Below are 16,871 nucleotides of genomic sequence, written 5' to 3' on the forward strand. Positions count from 1 at the left end.
CCCCTCTGCCTTCCTCTCCAGGGTCCTGCTGCGTGTCCGCATGCTGTACTATCTACGACAAGAAGTTATAGGGGACCAAGCAGACAAGATCTTAGAGGGTGCTGACTCAAGGTTAGTGCAAGTGCAGGTTTATTTTTTGCTTTAAGATGCTGGCTTTTATAAAGTACACGTACTACAATAATGCAGCCTTTAAAGGTTGTCACACTTTATCTCTTTAAATGTCTATTCTCAAGCAGCCTTATTATTTTATGAAGCGCAGTGGGTAATTTTCTTGGGGGAGGAAACTATGTGGGAAATGACAGAAGTGGATTTTCAGTTCTGCTAATATTGAAGAATTATTCTATCTCAATTTAAAAAAAAAATTTAAAATGCTAAGACCTTAAATGAATCATATTTGGATAACCATTGGCATTCCACTCCCAATATAGGCTAATCTTAGGTTTTGGTGGGGGTTTTTTTTTTTTTTCTGTGGGGTTTTGGGGCTGGGGGGGGGAGTTGTTTATTTGTTTAATCATCCTAATTATTTTTGAAGGTATTTCAATTTCTGCGTTGGGTTTTGGGCTTTTTTTCCCCCTCGAAATTCATATTTACAGAACAGTGTGAACCACTTATTTTTTTAGAAAACATCTTTTTTCAGTAATACCTCTGAGAATGTATATAATGCTGTCTTCACAGTGAAGTAGATGTATGGATACCTGAGCCATTCCATGCCGAAGTTCCTGCAGACTGGTGGGATAAGGAGGCGGATAAATCCCTTTTAATTGGAGTATTCAAACACGGTAAGTGATGTCTCACTCTGAACAAAACTCAGTTGTAAAGCTTTCTGTGTGTAGGACTGTTCAGTCATAATATTAACAAGTATTGTTCCAAAGAACTGTTGGCTTGTATCTCCCTTTTTTTCTTGCCTGCGTTAAAAACCTAATATGAGCTGTAAATATCAGATGCTGTTTTTAAATGTTTGCAGAACATTTGAGAAGAAAACATTACTTTCTTGGCTGTAAATAAAACAAAACCATATTTGTTTAAATAATAGCCAAATAGTAAGATAGATCTCCATAAACTTTGCTTCTAGCACTGCTTCACTTGCTAACTCTGCCAACCAGTGTCAAAGTGGACGGTGGGCTTAACCTCTGCTATTAATCTGTACAAGTGCCTCCTGGGCTTTGTTCCAAGCAATATTTCACAAATGTCAGTGTTGAGAACTCCCGGCTCCCTTGAGTGGGATGCAGCCTTGTTAACTTTGAAAGGCTGGGGATGCAGAGCTGGCATGATATATACAGTGAGCGATTCCTGATTATAATCCCAATTCTCTGGAGGTCGCAGAGGTATTCTCAGCAGCCCAGCCTGACTAAAGGGGAGAATGATGGCTTATAAAACCTTTCATGATTACAGTTTGGCTTGAGGCTCTACAGCAGTTAGGAGCAGTGTGTTGTAGTACAAATCCTAATTGAATTGTGCTGTTCTGCCTATGTACAGCAGCTCTGTTTGCGGGCTCAGCTGAGGCAAGTCTAGTCTAAAAATCATTTTCCTGCAGTGCACTGTTGGGATCTGCCATTTTCCATCTAGTCAACTTGGGCAGTAAAAAAGCAAACAGCAGTTTGAAAACCATAGAGGGAACAGTGTCATCTTACTGACATGCATCATCCTAAACCTAATAAGACAGGTTCGTTGGCCTTACGTATAACCCATGTATACAGCATTTTTGCAGCCTAGATTGAGGGTTCCAGCAGGGCTGGAGCTATAGAAAATGCATGTGTGTGTGTGTTTCCATTCACATCTGCATGTTTCCAGTAGGGAGTATTGAATGTGGAGAACCACTGCGAAAGTTGTATAGAAAACTTAAAGAAGTTTTTCACTTGTGAAAGATTTTTACTTTACCTTATAAAGACATTAAATTTAATGCTTTCTTCAGTATCTACTATTTGTTAATGTTATTGATGTGAAAATGTTTCTGTGCTGTTGGAATTTACCAATATGAAAAATTTCATTACATGAATGAAATGGTTGTTTCCAGCACAGTGACAACTCCTTTGTTTTATTTAAAAATAAATAAATGAATGAAAAAAATTGTACTTCTACTGCCTAAACCTATTCTATTCACAGTTGGTCATAGCTTTTAAAAAAAATTTGTCTCATGCTTTGCATGCAGGTTACGAGAAGTACAATTCTATGAGAGCTGATCCAGCACTGTGCTTTCTGGAACGGGTTGGCATGCCTGATGCGAAGGCCATAGCTGCTGAACAGAGAGGGACAGACATGTTAGCAGATGGCGGTGATGGGTAAGGAGGACATGAAAAAATTAATAAACTTTATCAGCATTGTATATGTTGGCATGAGTTCATATGTCATATTTTGCTTACATCTTGCCTGAGGATCTGAAGGGATCATATGATGTAAAAAGTACAGAGAATTATTTACACAGTTGAACATGAAATATAAATGTGTAACTTGGTACACCATACTGATGGCTTTTGTAGCTTTTTTTGCTTTTGTCCAGAAAATCAGTCCCCTCTCAAAAACAATACATTTCTTGAAAATATTTCTTCTAAATGTTTTATAGTGGTGAATTTGACAGAGAGGATGAAGATCCAGAATATAAGCCAACCAGAACTCCTTTCAAGGATGAAATTGATGTAAGAACTTCCAACTTTCTGTAATTACAAATATATATAATTATACTGATTCTCGATGTTTATCAATGTGCAGTTCTTAAGTTTGAGAGCTACTGGATAAACACACCTTAAAAAGATTGTTTGCTGCTGTGTTTGAGAGATGACTTTCTCCTGAAATGATAACATATGGTCAAAACTGAAAACTAAAATAACTTCTGTCTTCTCCCCAAGGAATTTGCAAACTCACCTCCAGAAGACAAAGAGGAGTCCATAGAAATACACCCAAGTAAGACTATAGCAAAGAAATTTAAAAGGCAAAAATGGATCATTTATTGAAAAGTGGACTGTTTATATTACCACGTGAGGGGATAGGTGGTGTTTTAGAAAAACACCACAGTAAACTTTTTACTGCCAAATCTCTTCATGCTTCACATCTTTCACAACAATTATTTACTGTCTCTGAATAATCCACAGTATGGCTTTCTGGCTTTCTGGGTTTCTAATTACATTAGAAATTGTGATGATAAAGACCGGATGTTTCATAATGCAGCCGTTGATGGTTTTGCTGAGATAATCTTGGAAGTTACAGATATGTTTCTTTCCTCAGTATGGAGGAAAATTGCCAAGTTTAAGTAAGAATAATAAAGTGGGAAATCATAAGCGTAGGTGTTTCCTCAGAGGCAGAATGGTCGTCTTAGTAATATATTTAAAGATGCATTGCATTAATTTAAATACTTACAGTATTCATAATATGTTTGCATTCATAACATTGAATAATAACACTTGATGGTTATCTCTAAATGCTTCACAAGCATTTCTGAGTTCCTAGAGTTGGATGGTTTGATTCTATTTTTTATTTCCTACCAATGTAGTTATCCTGTTTCCAATTTGTTAGGCACCGATATTAATGAGACATATGTCCTTATCTGATAAGTCAGGAATCCAGTTATAGCCATAGAAATTTTGAAAAGTTTAGTGGTGGTTTTGCAGCACACAAATACTTCTCTATTCTCTAGACAAGCACAGTGAAAGCAATGCTGAGTTAGGCCAACTCTACTGGCCCAACACTTCAACCCTGACTACCCGTCTGCGTCGCCTCATTACTGCCTATCAGCGCAGCTATAAAAGGCAACAAATGAGGCAAGAGGCACTAACGAAGACTGACCGCAGGAGACGTCGGCCTCGGGAAGAAGTGAGGGCACTAGAAGCAGAAAGGGAAGCTATAATAACTGAAAAACGACAAAAGTGAGTTTCTCAGTGATATCTTTCTTTAAATCTCATTTGAGCTTGTGTGTCACCAGTACCGCTCTTCTGTTTTGAAAGAATAAACTAAAGGGGTTTGGCGGCATCCAGAATATGTTAGGACTCTCATTTATTCAGTGGCCTCACTTCTCTTGCTTCTTCCTTGACTAGATGGACAAGAAGAGAAGAAGCTGATTTTTATCGTGTGGTGTCTACTTTTGGAATAATTTTTGATCCTGTAAAACATCAATTTGACTGGAATCAATTCAGAGCATTTGCCAGGCTTGATAAAAAGTCCGATGAAAGCTTGGAAAAGTATTTTAATGGCTTTGTGAATATGTGTAGACGAGTGTGCCGAATGCCAGTCAAACCAGATGATGGTAAGTTTTAACTGACTGTAGAAATTAACATGACTGTTATGAGACAATGGGACTGTTGAAACTTCATGCCCAGGTGTAATGATTTCAAAATGGGTGTACATTTAATTGATGTTAAACAATACAAATTGGTGTCGTTGCAGAACCACCTGATCTATCCACTATGATTGAGCCAATCACAGAAGAGCGTGCTTCTAGAACTTTGTATCGCATAGAACTGTTGCGGAAAATCCGTGAACAGGTTCTCCATCACCCGCAGCTGGGGGAGAGGCTAAAACTTTGCCAACCAAGCTTGGACCTGCCAGAGTGGTGGGAGTGTGGTAAACATGACAAAGACTTGCTGATTGGTGCTGCTAAACATGGAGTCAGTAGGACAGATTATCACATTCTGAATGATCCTGAACTCTCTTTTCTTGAGGCTCACAAAAACTTTGCTCAAAACAGAGGGACAGGTAATACAAATACTGTCTCTTCTGTAAACCCTCTGGGTGCTGGCTGCAGTCAAACACCACCTATTGTCCCATCCACACCAGTACAAGAAGAAAAGACTACAGAACAAACAGAGTCTAAAGTTGAAGGGTCTGAAAACCCAGCAGCCAAAGAAAAGTCTGATATCAAAGAGGAGACAGATATTGCAGATAAGGACACTAAACCGAACTGTGATGCTGAGGCTGAGCCTGGTTCTGTTAAATGTGAATTGAAAGACATAGAAATGAGTACAGATGTAGACCCAAAATCTATTTCTGAGAAAGGTTCAGAAGAAGATGAAGAGGAGAAACTGGATGATGATGATAAATCAGAAGAATCCTCCCAACCTGAAGGTAACGTGCTGGTCAAATTAATTCTGTGTGCTTAGCATGAGCCCCACAGCTGTTGTAACTTGTGCCAGCTGGTAAGTGGCACACAGAGCCATTATGGAGCTCGGGATGGGCTACATGTAGCAGTTCCTCTGCCCTTCCGCGTATCAGGTGGCTAGATAAGCTTTCATAAAAACCATCCAGCGTCAGCGGGGTATTCCCCCACAAGGGATGATTTCCAAGATAGCTTACTGAGCCAATAAGCCTGGTCTCTGTGCCAAATGCAGAAGGCTAAGGCTCTGCTGTAGTAATTATTGAACAAAAGCCTGAGTTAGAAATGTTGTGTCAAGCCTGGTTGTCTTAACCTATCTAGTTAGGTTGACATTGGGTGGTTGGGAACTTTGTAGTTAATGCCCGGTCATGGTTGTTATTCAGCAGGAGCAGTTTCTCAGGGTAAGAATTTTGATGAAGAAAGCAATGCCTCTATGAGTACTGCAAGGGATGAAACACGCGATGGATTCTACATGGAAGATGGGGATCCCTCTGTGGTTCAGCTGCTTCATGAGAGAACATTTGCCTTCTCTTTCTGGCCTAAGGTTGGTTAGGGGTAGAATGGCATGTGTCTTTTTCAATACAGATAAAATGTGGGAAATGTGTTTGCAAAATAACAGCGAGCTTTGTATGATTCTGCACTTCTGGTGAGCAAGGGACTTTTTTCTATGAATGATTTGTGGAATAGCATTTTATTCTTCAGTTTCATACAAATTAGCAGAGGAAATGAAAGGAATTGCTTTACTGTAAATCATGTCATTTAGTAAAACAACAAACTACTGACAGACATGAGTTCCTCATAGGCTCTATAACTGTATGTCAGCAGAATCACACCTCTCGTGCCTCTTCTATTGATGGAAGCAAACTTACGATTTTGAATTATGGATTTCATCTGCAGAGCAGTCTGCAGTGTTGAGAGCAGAGATTTTGTAAGATCACCTTTTTATTTTGAGGTGAGGAGATTGTAGAGAAGAGTATTGGTGACCTACATGATCTAAGCCATTATGTAATGTTGACAGATGTAATTGTATTAAGGTATCCTGCAAACATTAAGCAGCAGTTTTAGATAGGTTAAAGCTATATCTTATTTTGGTAACAATGCATAAATTTAATATAAAGTGTTTTTAAAAATATGAAACCGTAACCTTGTAATAAATCCATACATAATTTAGTACTCTCTTTTGCAGTAAGGGTAGAGAGAGAAATAAAGTAGTAATAGTCTTAAGCTTACTAATCACCATAACAGGGCCATCTGGTTTGGGACAGGGGGGCAGGGCAGGGGGACCTTGCTCTTAATAGGCTTATTCCTGGGGAAAGCAAGCAGTCTGTTGCAGCTGCTGAGATTTGCTAGTGGCTTTTGCACTGTTTAGCTGTTCAGGAAGCTAACTGATGCTCGTATTCCCTAACCAGTAGTATTTCTCATAGTTCTGAAGTTTCTACTACTTCAGGCAGGCTAGCATAGAATGTGCTTGAATACTGAAATTGAAAAAATCAAATGATACTCTTCTTTGCTCTCAGCATGTATTTTGGAAACGTGGACCAAAATCTTATTCCAGTCATAGTGTAAAACTAAAACAAAAAATCCTTCATCTGTATAGGTTCAGCATAAGTAGACTAATAAACATAATTAGAGATTTTTAGTGTACACGCTTCAGTGAAATTTGAAGTGATAATGGGCGTGGAATGAAAATTGACATTCATTAGATGTCCCTAGGTTGGTGCCCGTTTCATAATGTTGAACTTTATTAATAGTGACGCTAATGAGGATCCACTTCCTAGGACAGAATTGCAGATCCAGCCTCTTGGATCTCAAGAACTGCAGCTTTAAGATACTGATTGCAGATGTTTTGATTTTCCCTTTCTAATTTGAGATTTTCCTAACTACTGAAGTTTTGCAGTGTAAAACAATAGTGAGTTTCTGTTAAATTTGTCAGTTAGTACAGTGTTGTACAGAAAACTTGGTCTGTCTTTCTCCTTCCCCCCAGTTTAAATGCAGCTTTTAAATTTTAGTGATGTTTTATTCTACAAAATTGTCTATATTAGCTTCTTGTAAGGTGATCAGTTTATCCTGACCTGCAAGAATAGTTGTTTTTGAATGTATTTCTTAAGCTTTGGAAGCTGGACTGTGTCGTTATACTCATTTGAGTTTAAAAGGCGACTTTCACACTGAAGATTCATTACGTACTTTTCCTTTATGCAGGACCGAGTAATGATCAACCGATTAGACAACATCTGTGAAGCAGTGCTGAAAGGGAAGTGGCCAGTAAATAGGCGCCAGATGTTTGATTTCCAGGGGCTCATACCTGGGTATACTCCAACAGCTGTGGACAGCCCTCTACAAAAAAGGAGCTTTGCAGAGCTCTCCATGGTTGGTCAAGCCAGTGTCAGTGGCAGTGAAGACATCACTGCTTCTCCTCAGTTATCAAAGGCAAGGCTGCATCTTTTTCTTACATAGAACATTTTATCTTGCATGCGTTCCTTTTGCATAATAGAAAAAATAAAAAAGTAGCATTTCTTTAAATAAAATAAGAAAAAAGTGTTTCTTTGAATAAAATGAAGGCTTTGTTTTCAGAGTTATATGTTTGGACTTTTATTTTAAATTCAGCACAGCAATAGAGCTTTGCTAATGTTTGGAAATGCTCATTTTTCATTAGGAAGATGCACTCAATTTATCGGTTCCACGTCAGAGAAGGAGGAGACGAAGAAAGATTGAAATTGAGGCTGAGAGAGCTGCCAAGAGGAGAAATCTTATGGAAATGGTTGCCCAGTTACGTGAGTCTCAGGTGGTCTCAGAAAATGGACAAGAAAAGGTTGTAGATTTATCAAAGGCCTCACGAGAGGCAACAAGTTCTACCTCAAATTTTTCATCTGTTACTTCAAAGTTTATCTTGCCTAATGTCTCCACACCTGTGTCTGATGCCTTTAAAACTCAAATGGAGCTGCTGCAAGCAGGTCTTTCACGCACACCCACAAGGCATCTACTAAATGGCTCTTTAATAGATGGAGAACCGCCCATGAAGAGGAGGAGAGGAAGGAGGAAAAATGTAGAAGGGCTTGATCTGTTATTTATGAGCAACAAACGGACATCATTGACTGTAGTAAGACAGCAACCTTTTTGTCTCATATTTGTTCTTCTGTGTCTAGTACTTTCTGAATGTGAGTTGAAAGTGTTGTTATACTCTCCCTAATAGTAATGTACAGTTTTTACCCAATCAGCTTTTTCTTTGTGTTTAGAGCTGTTATTTTTGAACCAAACAAAACATTGTTCACATCAAGTTTTTACTCTAGCAGATTGTAGCTCAGTTTTAAGTAGCTTGTACTTTCAAAAAGACTTTTTTTTTTTTTAACAAAACATAATTATTTATAACAACATGCATTTTGAGGCTTAAGTATGTCTTTCTTACTGTGTAGAAAAAGGAAGGTCTTGGGGGCCATTAACTGGAAATGCACAAAAACTGCTCTGTCTTTAGCTGTATGTTCTTTAATGTTCAAGGATGCTAAATTTACAAAATTCCCTAATGCAACAGTATTGCTTTACATAGTATGAATATTTAAACCCGATTAACTCTTGTGTATGCAAAAATCTCCTTGAGCATTTAGCTTCAGTCCCTGAAATTATTTCTCCCAGGTAACTGTTCCCTTGAAGTGAGAATTAATATAGATGTTTAATGTTTTCAGGAGGATGCAGAAGTGACCAAAGCTTTTGAAGAAGATGTGGAAGCCCTACCAGCAAGGAACATTCCATCTCCTGGTCAACTGGACCCAGACACTCGCATCCCTGTAATCAATCTAGAGGATGGGACCAGGCTGGTGGGAGAGGATGCTCCTAAAAACAAGGATTTAGTTGAATGGCTTAAATTGCATCCTACTTACACTGTAGATATGCCAAGTTATGTACCAGTAAGTATGTGATTCTAAAAGCATTTTGTATTATGTTAATTCAGAAGTTAGTTTTATAGACATCAGAATTAATTTCCTCACATTGGGCATAGTCATTGGATTTTGTAACTATTGTTTTTCAGTAGAGGTGTTCTCTTTAGCTTCACTTAGTATAGTATCTAAACACCCAAGTGGCACCGGAGTGTATTGGTTGCTTTTCCTTTCTTACTATTTGTATATAACAAGGTGTTTAAACAGTATTTGTGTCAAGTTCTGCAGAATTTTCTTCATCTGATAAGAAAGAAGATTTTTCTGAGATAATCTGAGGGTAAAGTAATTGGCCCCTTCTTAAAATTGTTGTGAGATGGGGTTCCGTGATTGGTGATTTTTGTCAAGAAAATGAAAAAATAAAAAGCAATACATTTCTCTTCTTTCCAGAAGAGTGCAGATGTGCTGTTTTCCCCATTTCAGAAGCCGAAACAAAAACGACACAGATGTCGAAACCCTAATAAACTGGATATAAACACCTTGACAGGAGAAGAAAGGGTACCTGTTGTAAATAAGCGAAATGGAAAGAAGGTAAAAATTAAGTTAGTTCAGTGGAGGTCTTTAATAATGTCTTTGCATGTGGAAAGCAGGTTTTCTGTTCCAAGCTTTCCTTTTAAAAGTTTAATAATTTGTCACCAGCAGTTATTCTTACTGTAATGTACCACCCAGTTACTTTAATTCCTTCTTTGTTCTTCTGATAAGTTCATATAAATCACTTGAGTAAATAACTCTTACTTTTTGAAACTATATAGCACATTTTTTCCTTATCAGGTACAAATTTCATTACTAGCCCTGCCTAAGCTGCAGCATTTTACTATATATTTTTAAAACATGATCTTCTCAATTCTATTACCATTAGCTGGTCTCCATGTAGTTTTCCACAGTCTGAACTGAAAGTCTTCACTGCTATCCTTCAGAGATTAAAGTGCACAGATAGAATATGTCCATATAAATAGTTGTTTGGGTTTGGGTTGGGTTTTGGGTTTTGGGGGGTTTTTTTTTAAAGTATTAACCTTGTCTTTTGCATTAGATGGGTGGAGCTATGGCCCCTCCAATGAAGGACTTGCCAAGATGGCTGGAAGAAAATCCTGAATTTGCTGTTGCTCCGGATTGGACTGACATTGTTAAACAGTCTGTAAGTGAAACTCTCATTCCATGCTTCACTGTAGATTATAGCACGGAAAAGTTGAAGGCTGTGTAAATTGATTATTAAGTCTTTATCTCGTAGCTGGTTTTGAGCTGAGGAAATTGTAGTGTCTGGGTGAGAGTTACCCAGCTTGGGGCGGGTGGTGATAGGAGGCTGCTGCAGAATGGGATTGAAGTACACTCGAAAAATCAGCTGCAGTAAGGCAGCCTTCAGCATTTGTTTTACATTATTTTTTTTTCTTGCAAACAACAATCCTTAATAAACACAGGTATTCATACATCAGGAACTATTAAGAAAATATTTGTCATATTCATAACAGAAATAGAATTCATCATCTTGGTAACAGGCGGCATCAAAGGATTAGGTTTTCTGCCTTTTATTTTACAACAGTTGTTTGAAAATAAAGGGTACAATTCTGCAAATACTCGTTTGAATAAAATACTACTATACTGAAGTTCAGCATGAAGTACAAAGGTATAAACTCGTGACTGCAGTACGTCAGGGTGGGGTTTTTTAATGAAGCTACAGAGTTTGAGCATGTGTTGTTTTAATGTGTTTAAATGTAAAAAATCTGTGACTTTGCTTTCTTCAGTTTTTCTTACATGTTCTACTGCCATTCACTGCAGTAGCTAGCTAGTCACGATTTGCCAGGGTTGAAAAACAAACCAGTTTTGGAGTATGCTGAAATCCTTTCCGTTTCTTCCATCATTGTCAGTTAACTGCTAAAAGCTATAAAAGCTAACCGAGAATAAAGCTTGGGTTTTTGCGTCCCCTTTCCAGGGTTTTGTTCCAGAGTCCATGTTTGATCGTCTTCTCACTGGACCTGTTGTGAGGGAGGAAGGAGCAAGCAGAAGAGGAAGAAGGCCAAAAAGTGAAATTGCCAAAGCAGCTGCAGCAGCTGCTGCTGTAGCATCAACTTCGGGAATCAACCCACTACTAATGAACAGTCTGTTTGCTGGAATGGACCTCACAAGCCTCCAGAACCTACAGAACCTGCAGTCTCTCCAGCTTGCAGGCCTCATGGGCTTTCCGCCAGGGCTAGCAACAGCTGCTGCTGCTGGGGGGGATGCTAAAAATCCGGCTGCCATGTTGCCTCTGATGTTGCCAGGGATGGCAGGATTGCCCAATATGTTTGGACTAAGCGGATTGTTGAATAACCCGATAACGGCTACTACTGGAAATGCCACTACTGCTTCCAGTCAAGGAGAGACTGAGGATGGCGCTTCAAAAGCTGAAGAGAAGAAAAATGAGAATGAAGAGGAGAACAAAGACTCTGAGAAAAGCACAGACACTGTTTCTGCTACTGACTCTGCAAATGGATCTGTCAGTGCTGCTACTGCGGCGACTACCGCCACTGTCACCACTACCACCACCACCAACACTGGATTGCCCACAAACCCTCTGGCCTTCAATCCTTTCCTGCTGTCTACCATGGCTCCTGGCCTCTTCTATCCATCTATGTTTCTACCTCCAGGACTGGGAGGATTGACTCTGCCTGGTTTCCCAGCACTAGCAGGACTTCAAAACACAGTGGGCTCCAACGAAGAGAAGGCTACTGACAAAACTGAAGGAACTGCCTTTAAAGATGAAGAAAATCTCGAAGGCAGTGATGCAGAGGAGAGCCTTGATAAAACTGCAGATTCCTCCGTTTTAGAAGATGAAATAGCACAGGGTGAAGAATTAGACTCACTTGATGGGGGGGAAGAAATAGAAAACAATGAAAATGATGAATAACCAGTACCAGTTACAGTTAAAGTGTTTTAAACTTTTGACAAGTGGTAGTCCTACTGTTTACACTCACAGTTAATGTCCATACTTAGTTTTTATAAGCTGTTCTGTAACATAGTGTAGCAAAAAAAAAAGTTCAAGTCATGTTATACAGATGTGTCAAAAGGTATCTTGGTCATTAAGTATTGTGCAGTGCATTATTTATTATCCCTAGGAGAGATGAAATTTGAGAGGTGATCATGTCTTTTTAAGGAAATTGACATAATGCTCTGCTTTTTTTTTTCTTTTGGTACCATTGGTATTATGAATTAAGCAGCAATTTGTAATCAAGTGGCACTAATAGAAGGAAGTGCTGCTTAAAGGAAGGATGAAGTTATATATTTAATTTTTTTTTTTTTTTTTTGCTGTGAAGGTCAAGATGAAATTTACCATACATATCGTACTCGCGCTTCATTTTGACTGTATGGGAGTTCACCCACTCACATGCGCGCACACACCCACACACACACTCTCTCTCTGACAATCTTCATGATAGTGTGAATGTCTCTGTCTTGAGACACAGCAATAATAAGGCAGCTGTTGAATGTGAAGAGTACCTTTTGGAAATTAACCCGCGAAGAAGGTTCTTACAGGATAAAGCTACAGTTTAATCGTCTCGTGATCTTGTAATGCACTGGTATAAACAAAAAGAAAAAAATCAGGTACCTTTTTTAAATTAAAGGACTTTGTTACTTTAGCCACAAAGCTAAACAGCATTACCTCAACTCTAAACTAGCCTTGAAGTTTACAGACATGACTTTGTAAATGTATTGTTTTTCTTTGTTGTGATGTCTTTTTATTTTTTTTCTTTGGAAACTGCTATCATGTAAGATAAGATGTAAATTGCTGCCAACTGTAGTAATGATGCTTTTAATAAAAGTGACCCATGATATGCAGAGATGTAATTATAGAATGTAGTGTTTAGGGACATCAAAACTGGTGTTTGCTTTCTGTATTTGCATTGTGGCTTTTTTATAGCATTTTTCTGCTATATTCTTTATAGATTAGTGGCTGTAAATGCTGAAATGATTGTCTTCAAGGGACTAGGCAGGAAGAGAAACCTTGAATTACCTTCATATTTTCCACTCTAAGTAACTCTACAGAAATGCAGACTAAAAACCCTACTTTACTCCTTCAAAGGGGCATGAGAGACTGAGAATACTTTCAAATGTGTTCAGCATGTGATAATGTGGTACACTAAAGAACAAAAGGGCAAAAGAAAAATGAGGCTTTAATAGGCACAATATCTAGGTCATTTATCCTTGGTTAATGGGTAGAAAAACACAATGCTGTAGTGACAGCAAGGGATACAAAGGCTCTGTGGTATCCTGTAGACCAGAGCTTGTGATGCCAGAAACCACTGTGTCAAACAACCTACATGAAACTAAAACTGACCCACTTTTCATAAAAACCAGTGTCTCTTCTGGAGAGCTACCGATTTGTACCCTTTTGTGACCTTTTGATATTTGAGATAATGTACCATTTGAGAACTTCTGTTTTCACAGTGTTGTCACCTTGACACACACATACACAACCATCTTGAGAGTGAGGATAAAAGGTTAGGTTTTCAGTGGAGTACAAGAAAAATTAGCTATTTGAGTAGCCAGCTGTGGGTGGACCCCTGTCTTAGGACTAATATTATCTGTGCTTTTGGAATGCTGGAGAGCTGCAAACCTTGCTCTCATGTCCACTGTGAATTTGCATGAGAGCTCAAATGGACAAGTATTGCAAGGCCAAAATTTGGTCCTGAGGGGGACGTATGAAAAGGGGTGAACTTGGCCTGAAAAGAATGTTTCATGAATGATGAAAGTAGATGAGAAATGAAGGCTTAGGAAGTGAATTTTGTGTGAATGAATCACAGGCACGCACTGTTGAAATGAATAGATGTCAGGATGTCTTGTACTGCCACTTAAATAGATCATACGGAGTTAATGAAGGTCAGGAAGGATTCCCCCTGCCATGTACATCACTGAACGGTTGACGAGGTGTGTTATTCCTGCCTCTTTCTAAAACATCACACGTAGACCACGACAAAAAGTGAGAGGCTGAAAGCCAAGGTACATTAACTTGATCAGGTGTGTTACATGCTCTGTTGAATTCGACTGAGCTGTTATTTAAGTTGTTTAAATGCCTCGTGTCTTATTTTTTCTTCTACCTATAGAATTCCTACTGTAAAAGTTGGTTGGTGCTTCCTGTTTTGTGTAGTCCACATACTGGTACCAAATAGCCTTTTTTTTTTTTTTTTTTTTTTTTTAAATTCAGTTTTATAATTCCCAGCAAAGATATACACAGACTAATGATATCCCTTGGGAGGGCCCTTTTTAATTGGCAAGACTAGAAATTATATTCTTAAATGCCACACTAACCCCCTTTCTTCTCCTAACCCTCTTCCTCTGTCAAAATGAGGGGGAAATTCTGCTAACTGCCTGTTTCTGCCTATAGGTTTTTGGCACAGAAACATCCAAGTCATAGCGTACGGTGTCCAAGTGACAAATAAGGGAATCTTGCCCCCTAGTACAAGCGTTCCTCCGTAATGGTGTTACTCATCTGCCTTTCCTAATCAAAGAAAAAAACAAAACTGGAGACTGTTGCAACAGAACAAATGCCGTGGTAATGGGGGAGCCTCCGTTCTCTGACTGTGCTTTCCAAAACAGCCTTGCTTCCTACAAGCCAAGCAGATAGCTCACCTGTTGAAAAGAAGATGACATTTGATTTTTGGAAGGGTATGGGCCCCTAGTATGAAAAATGAAGTGGGGGGATTGCCATCTAATGTCCGAGAAATGTATTACATGAAAATATGAAGGTTTTTCTTTGATTTGATACAGAGTTTTTACATGTTAATTATTGCAGAGATTCTTGCGGAGTTTTGAAGTGTGTCTAAATGAATAAAAGCTTACGTGAGTAAGATGCTTAGATCAGATACTATTCTGAACTTGATTCACATCTGGAGCACCCTTTTTGTCTGTCTCGATGAGAAGCCTTTTTTTTGCCACCAACCATTTTTTGCTGAACCTCCTAATGGTCACGGAAATGTTAATGGGGTTATTGAGGAATACAAATTACTTTTGTTGCTTTCAAGAAAGTACCTGTGTCAGAGTACAGCAGTGGTCTGCATACTAACACAACCTTTTCTGTGTGCATGGTGTGCAGTCCCGCCAAGGGAAACAACAGATCTGGTCAGGCTATTAAAGACGTGTTTTTTAAGAACTGGACTGTAAAGGAGAATCGGTTCAAGTATGAGTGTTGAAAACTGTCACTGATGAAATAGCGGACAAACCCCTGAACTAGTCCCAGGTACCCTCTGTCAGGTCCAGTCTCTTCGACATTTGACATTGATATGAAACTAAGTGTACTGTTCATTGGAATAACACGCACTTCTATTGAGGACCTTTTGCCATTTAGTACAGCAAAATAAGCACTTTTTCATTTGAGAGAGGCTTAAGGTTTGGGAGTGGGGGTAATCGACTGTATTTTTAGTATTAAGCTTCCCATTGAATTTCATATTGCATACAAAACTGCTGGGGACGTTTAGGATTCCTGTTGCTCTGCACCACGCATTTCGGCTACTTCTGAATCCTTAATGTTGGGGCTGGGGGTCTGGTAATGTCGGGGCACCTGGGAGCTCTCGGTCCTGCTGCCTCCAGGCTCTTCCCTGGGGGCCTGAAAGGTGCCAGCCCGTGAATGTTTTCTGACTCCCCTCAATGGGAGAGAGCGCTGGTGGCAGGTTTTGCTGCATGTGCTGTGTAAATAAGCTGTCGTAGCCCTCTTTGGGTTCAAGTGATGATGCCTTGGAGAGACCTGAAGTTGGCTTCTTACAGAGAGAGATGGTGTTTCAGGCATCCATTCTAATCACTAGCTTGAGTCAGCTGTTGCGAGGAAAATACGTGAAGAAAATGAAATTTTAAGGATTGACGGTTGCTGTGATCAAAGTTTGATGAGAGTTTTGGAAGCAATCAAAAACCTTCTGAACGTAAGGTGAATGTCCCAGCTCAGTCTGCATGCAGCTTCAGGTAATAGATTTGATGCAAAATAGCAAATATTTAAGATAATGTGAACTATAGTGCAAAAAAAATATTTTCTAAAGAGGGATAAGTCCATGTTGCTGAATGGTTTTGTTTTTCCAGCTTTTATAGATTGCTGTCGGCGCTAGTAAAACCATCAAATCTTAATCGTTTGAGCTATTTGTGTTGCAGTAGCTCAGTGCTGCTAGTTTCCAATCTGTTACTTGTACTCCCTCAGTCTTTGCCTAAAAAATTTAGGTATCTGTGATAGCTGCAAGTCAGAGACTTCATTATGTGCTGGTAATTGTAGTCTACATTAAAAACAAAAACCCATCCCACCCATTCAGGAAGTTTGCTCGGAGTATGTAGATGCAAGCATTGTTAATTGGGGGTCTCACCACAGAAGCCCCTTTTTTCTTTTAGTTCCAACTTTTTATACGCGAGCCTTGTTAACCTAAGGGGCAACACAGAGACGTTGAACCGTGGATTCGTCAATCTTTCGGCCAGTTGCATCTGGAGACTGAATGGCGGGCAAACTGTAGGCTTTAAAACGTCTAGTAACGGTGTGCTCTGCGGACGATGAGCGGTCAGCTCTGATATCAAAGCTTTTGCAGCTCTCCTTGGACGATGCTTTGACTTTCCAGTTTTCGGGAAGTCCCGGGAACCTGTGGGCTTTGCATGCATAGGAGCTGGGAGCAGCAGCCGCCTGGTCTGTGCTATCGGCCTCCTCCCACAGGGCTGCTGCTATTGTTGGGCCTGGGGAAGGATTTGCATATCTGTGAGCGCAGAGCTAATGTTCGCTCCCTCCGCTCAGAGGCCCTGCAAGGAAACTCCATGATCCTTCCCTTCCCCCCCCTCTTTTTTTTTTTTTTTTTTTTTTTTTTTCAGAGGGCTAGTAGAAAATAAGAGACGGCCATTGTATTTCACTGCAGCAGCATTGTTCTGCACCA

The 16,871-nt window shown here is 39.4% G+C and overlaps 1 protein-coding gene across 6 annotated transcripts in view; it reads left to right on the forward strand.

Moving 5' to 3' along the window:
• Nucleotides 1-12,856, forward strand: part of CHD7 (chromodomain helicase DNA binding protein 7) — a 131,169-nt gene extending 118,313 nt beyond the window's left edge. For 3 of the 6 annotated variants that reach the window (XM_052787106.1, XM_052787107.1, XM_052787109.1), the window contains 15 exons: nucleotides 22-111; nucleotides 676-779; nucleotides 2,150-2,279; nucleotides 2,561-2,633; nucleotides 2,844-2,898; nucleotides 3,629-3,857; nucleotides 4,026-4,234; nucleotides 4,375-5,052; nucleotides 5,464-5,624; nucleotides 7,280-7,507; nucleotides 7,734-8,177; nucleotides 8,758-8,979; nucleotides 9,397-9,537; nucleotides 10,037-10,141; nucleotides 10,934-12,856. In XM_052787106.1, coding sequence (XP_052643066.1) covers nucleotides 22-111; nucleotides 676-779; nucleotides 2,150-2,279; nucleotides 2,561-2,633; nucleotides 2,844-2,898; nucleotides 3,629-3,857; nucleotides 4,026-4,234; nucleotides 4,375-5,052; nucleotides 5,464-5,624; nucleotides 7,280-7,507; nucleotides 7,734-8,177; nucleotides 8,758-8,979; nucleotides 9,397-9,537; nucleotides 10,037-10,141; nucleotides 10,934-11,887 — 3,823 coding nt within the window. In that variant the 3' untranslated portion in view covers nucleotides 11,888-12,856. The remainder of the gene's footprint in view (nucleotides 1-21; nucleotides 112-675; nucleotides 780-2,149; nucleotides 2,280-2,560; nucleotides 2,634-2,843; nucleotides 2,899-3,628; nucleotides 3,858-4,025; nucleotides 4,235-4,374; nucleotides 5,053-5,463; nucleotides 5,625-7,279; nucleotides 7,508-7,733; nucleotides 8,178-8,757; nucleotides 8,980-9,396; nucleotides 9,538-10,036; nucleotides 10,142-10,933) is intronic. The other 3 variants (XM_052787111.1, XM_052787112.1, XM_052787110.1) reach the window with 3 other exon arrangements.
• The last annotated feature ends 4,015 nt before the right edge of the window (nucleotides 12,857-16,871 follow it).

The sequence above is a fragment of the Harpia harpyja genome, chromosome 5 (assembly GCF_026419915.1).
Source record: "Harpia harpyja isolate bHarHar1 chromosome 5, bHarHar1 primary haplotype, whole genome shotgun sequence".
Taxonomy (NCBI): domain Eukaryota; kingdom Metazoa; phylum Chordata; class Aves; order Accipitriformes; family Accipitridae; genus Harpia; species Harpia harpyja.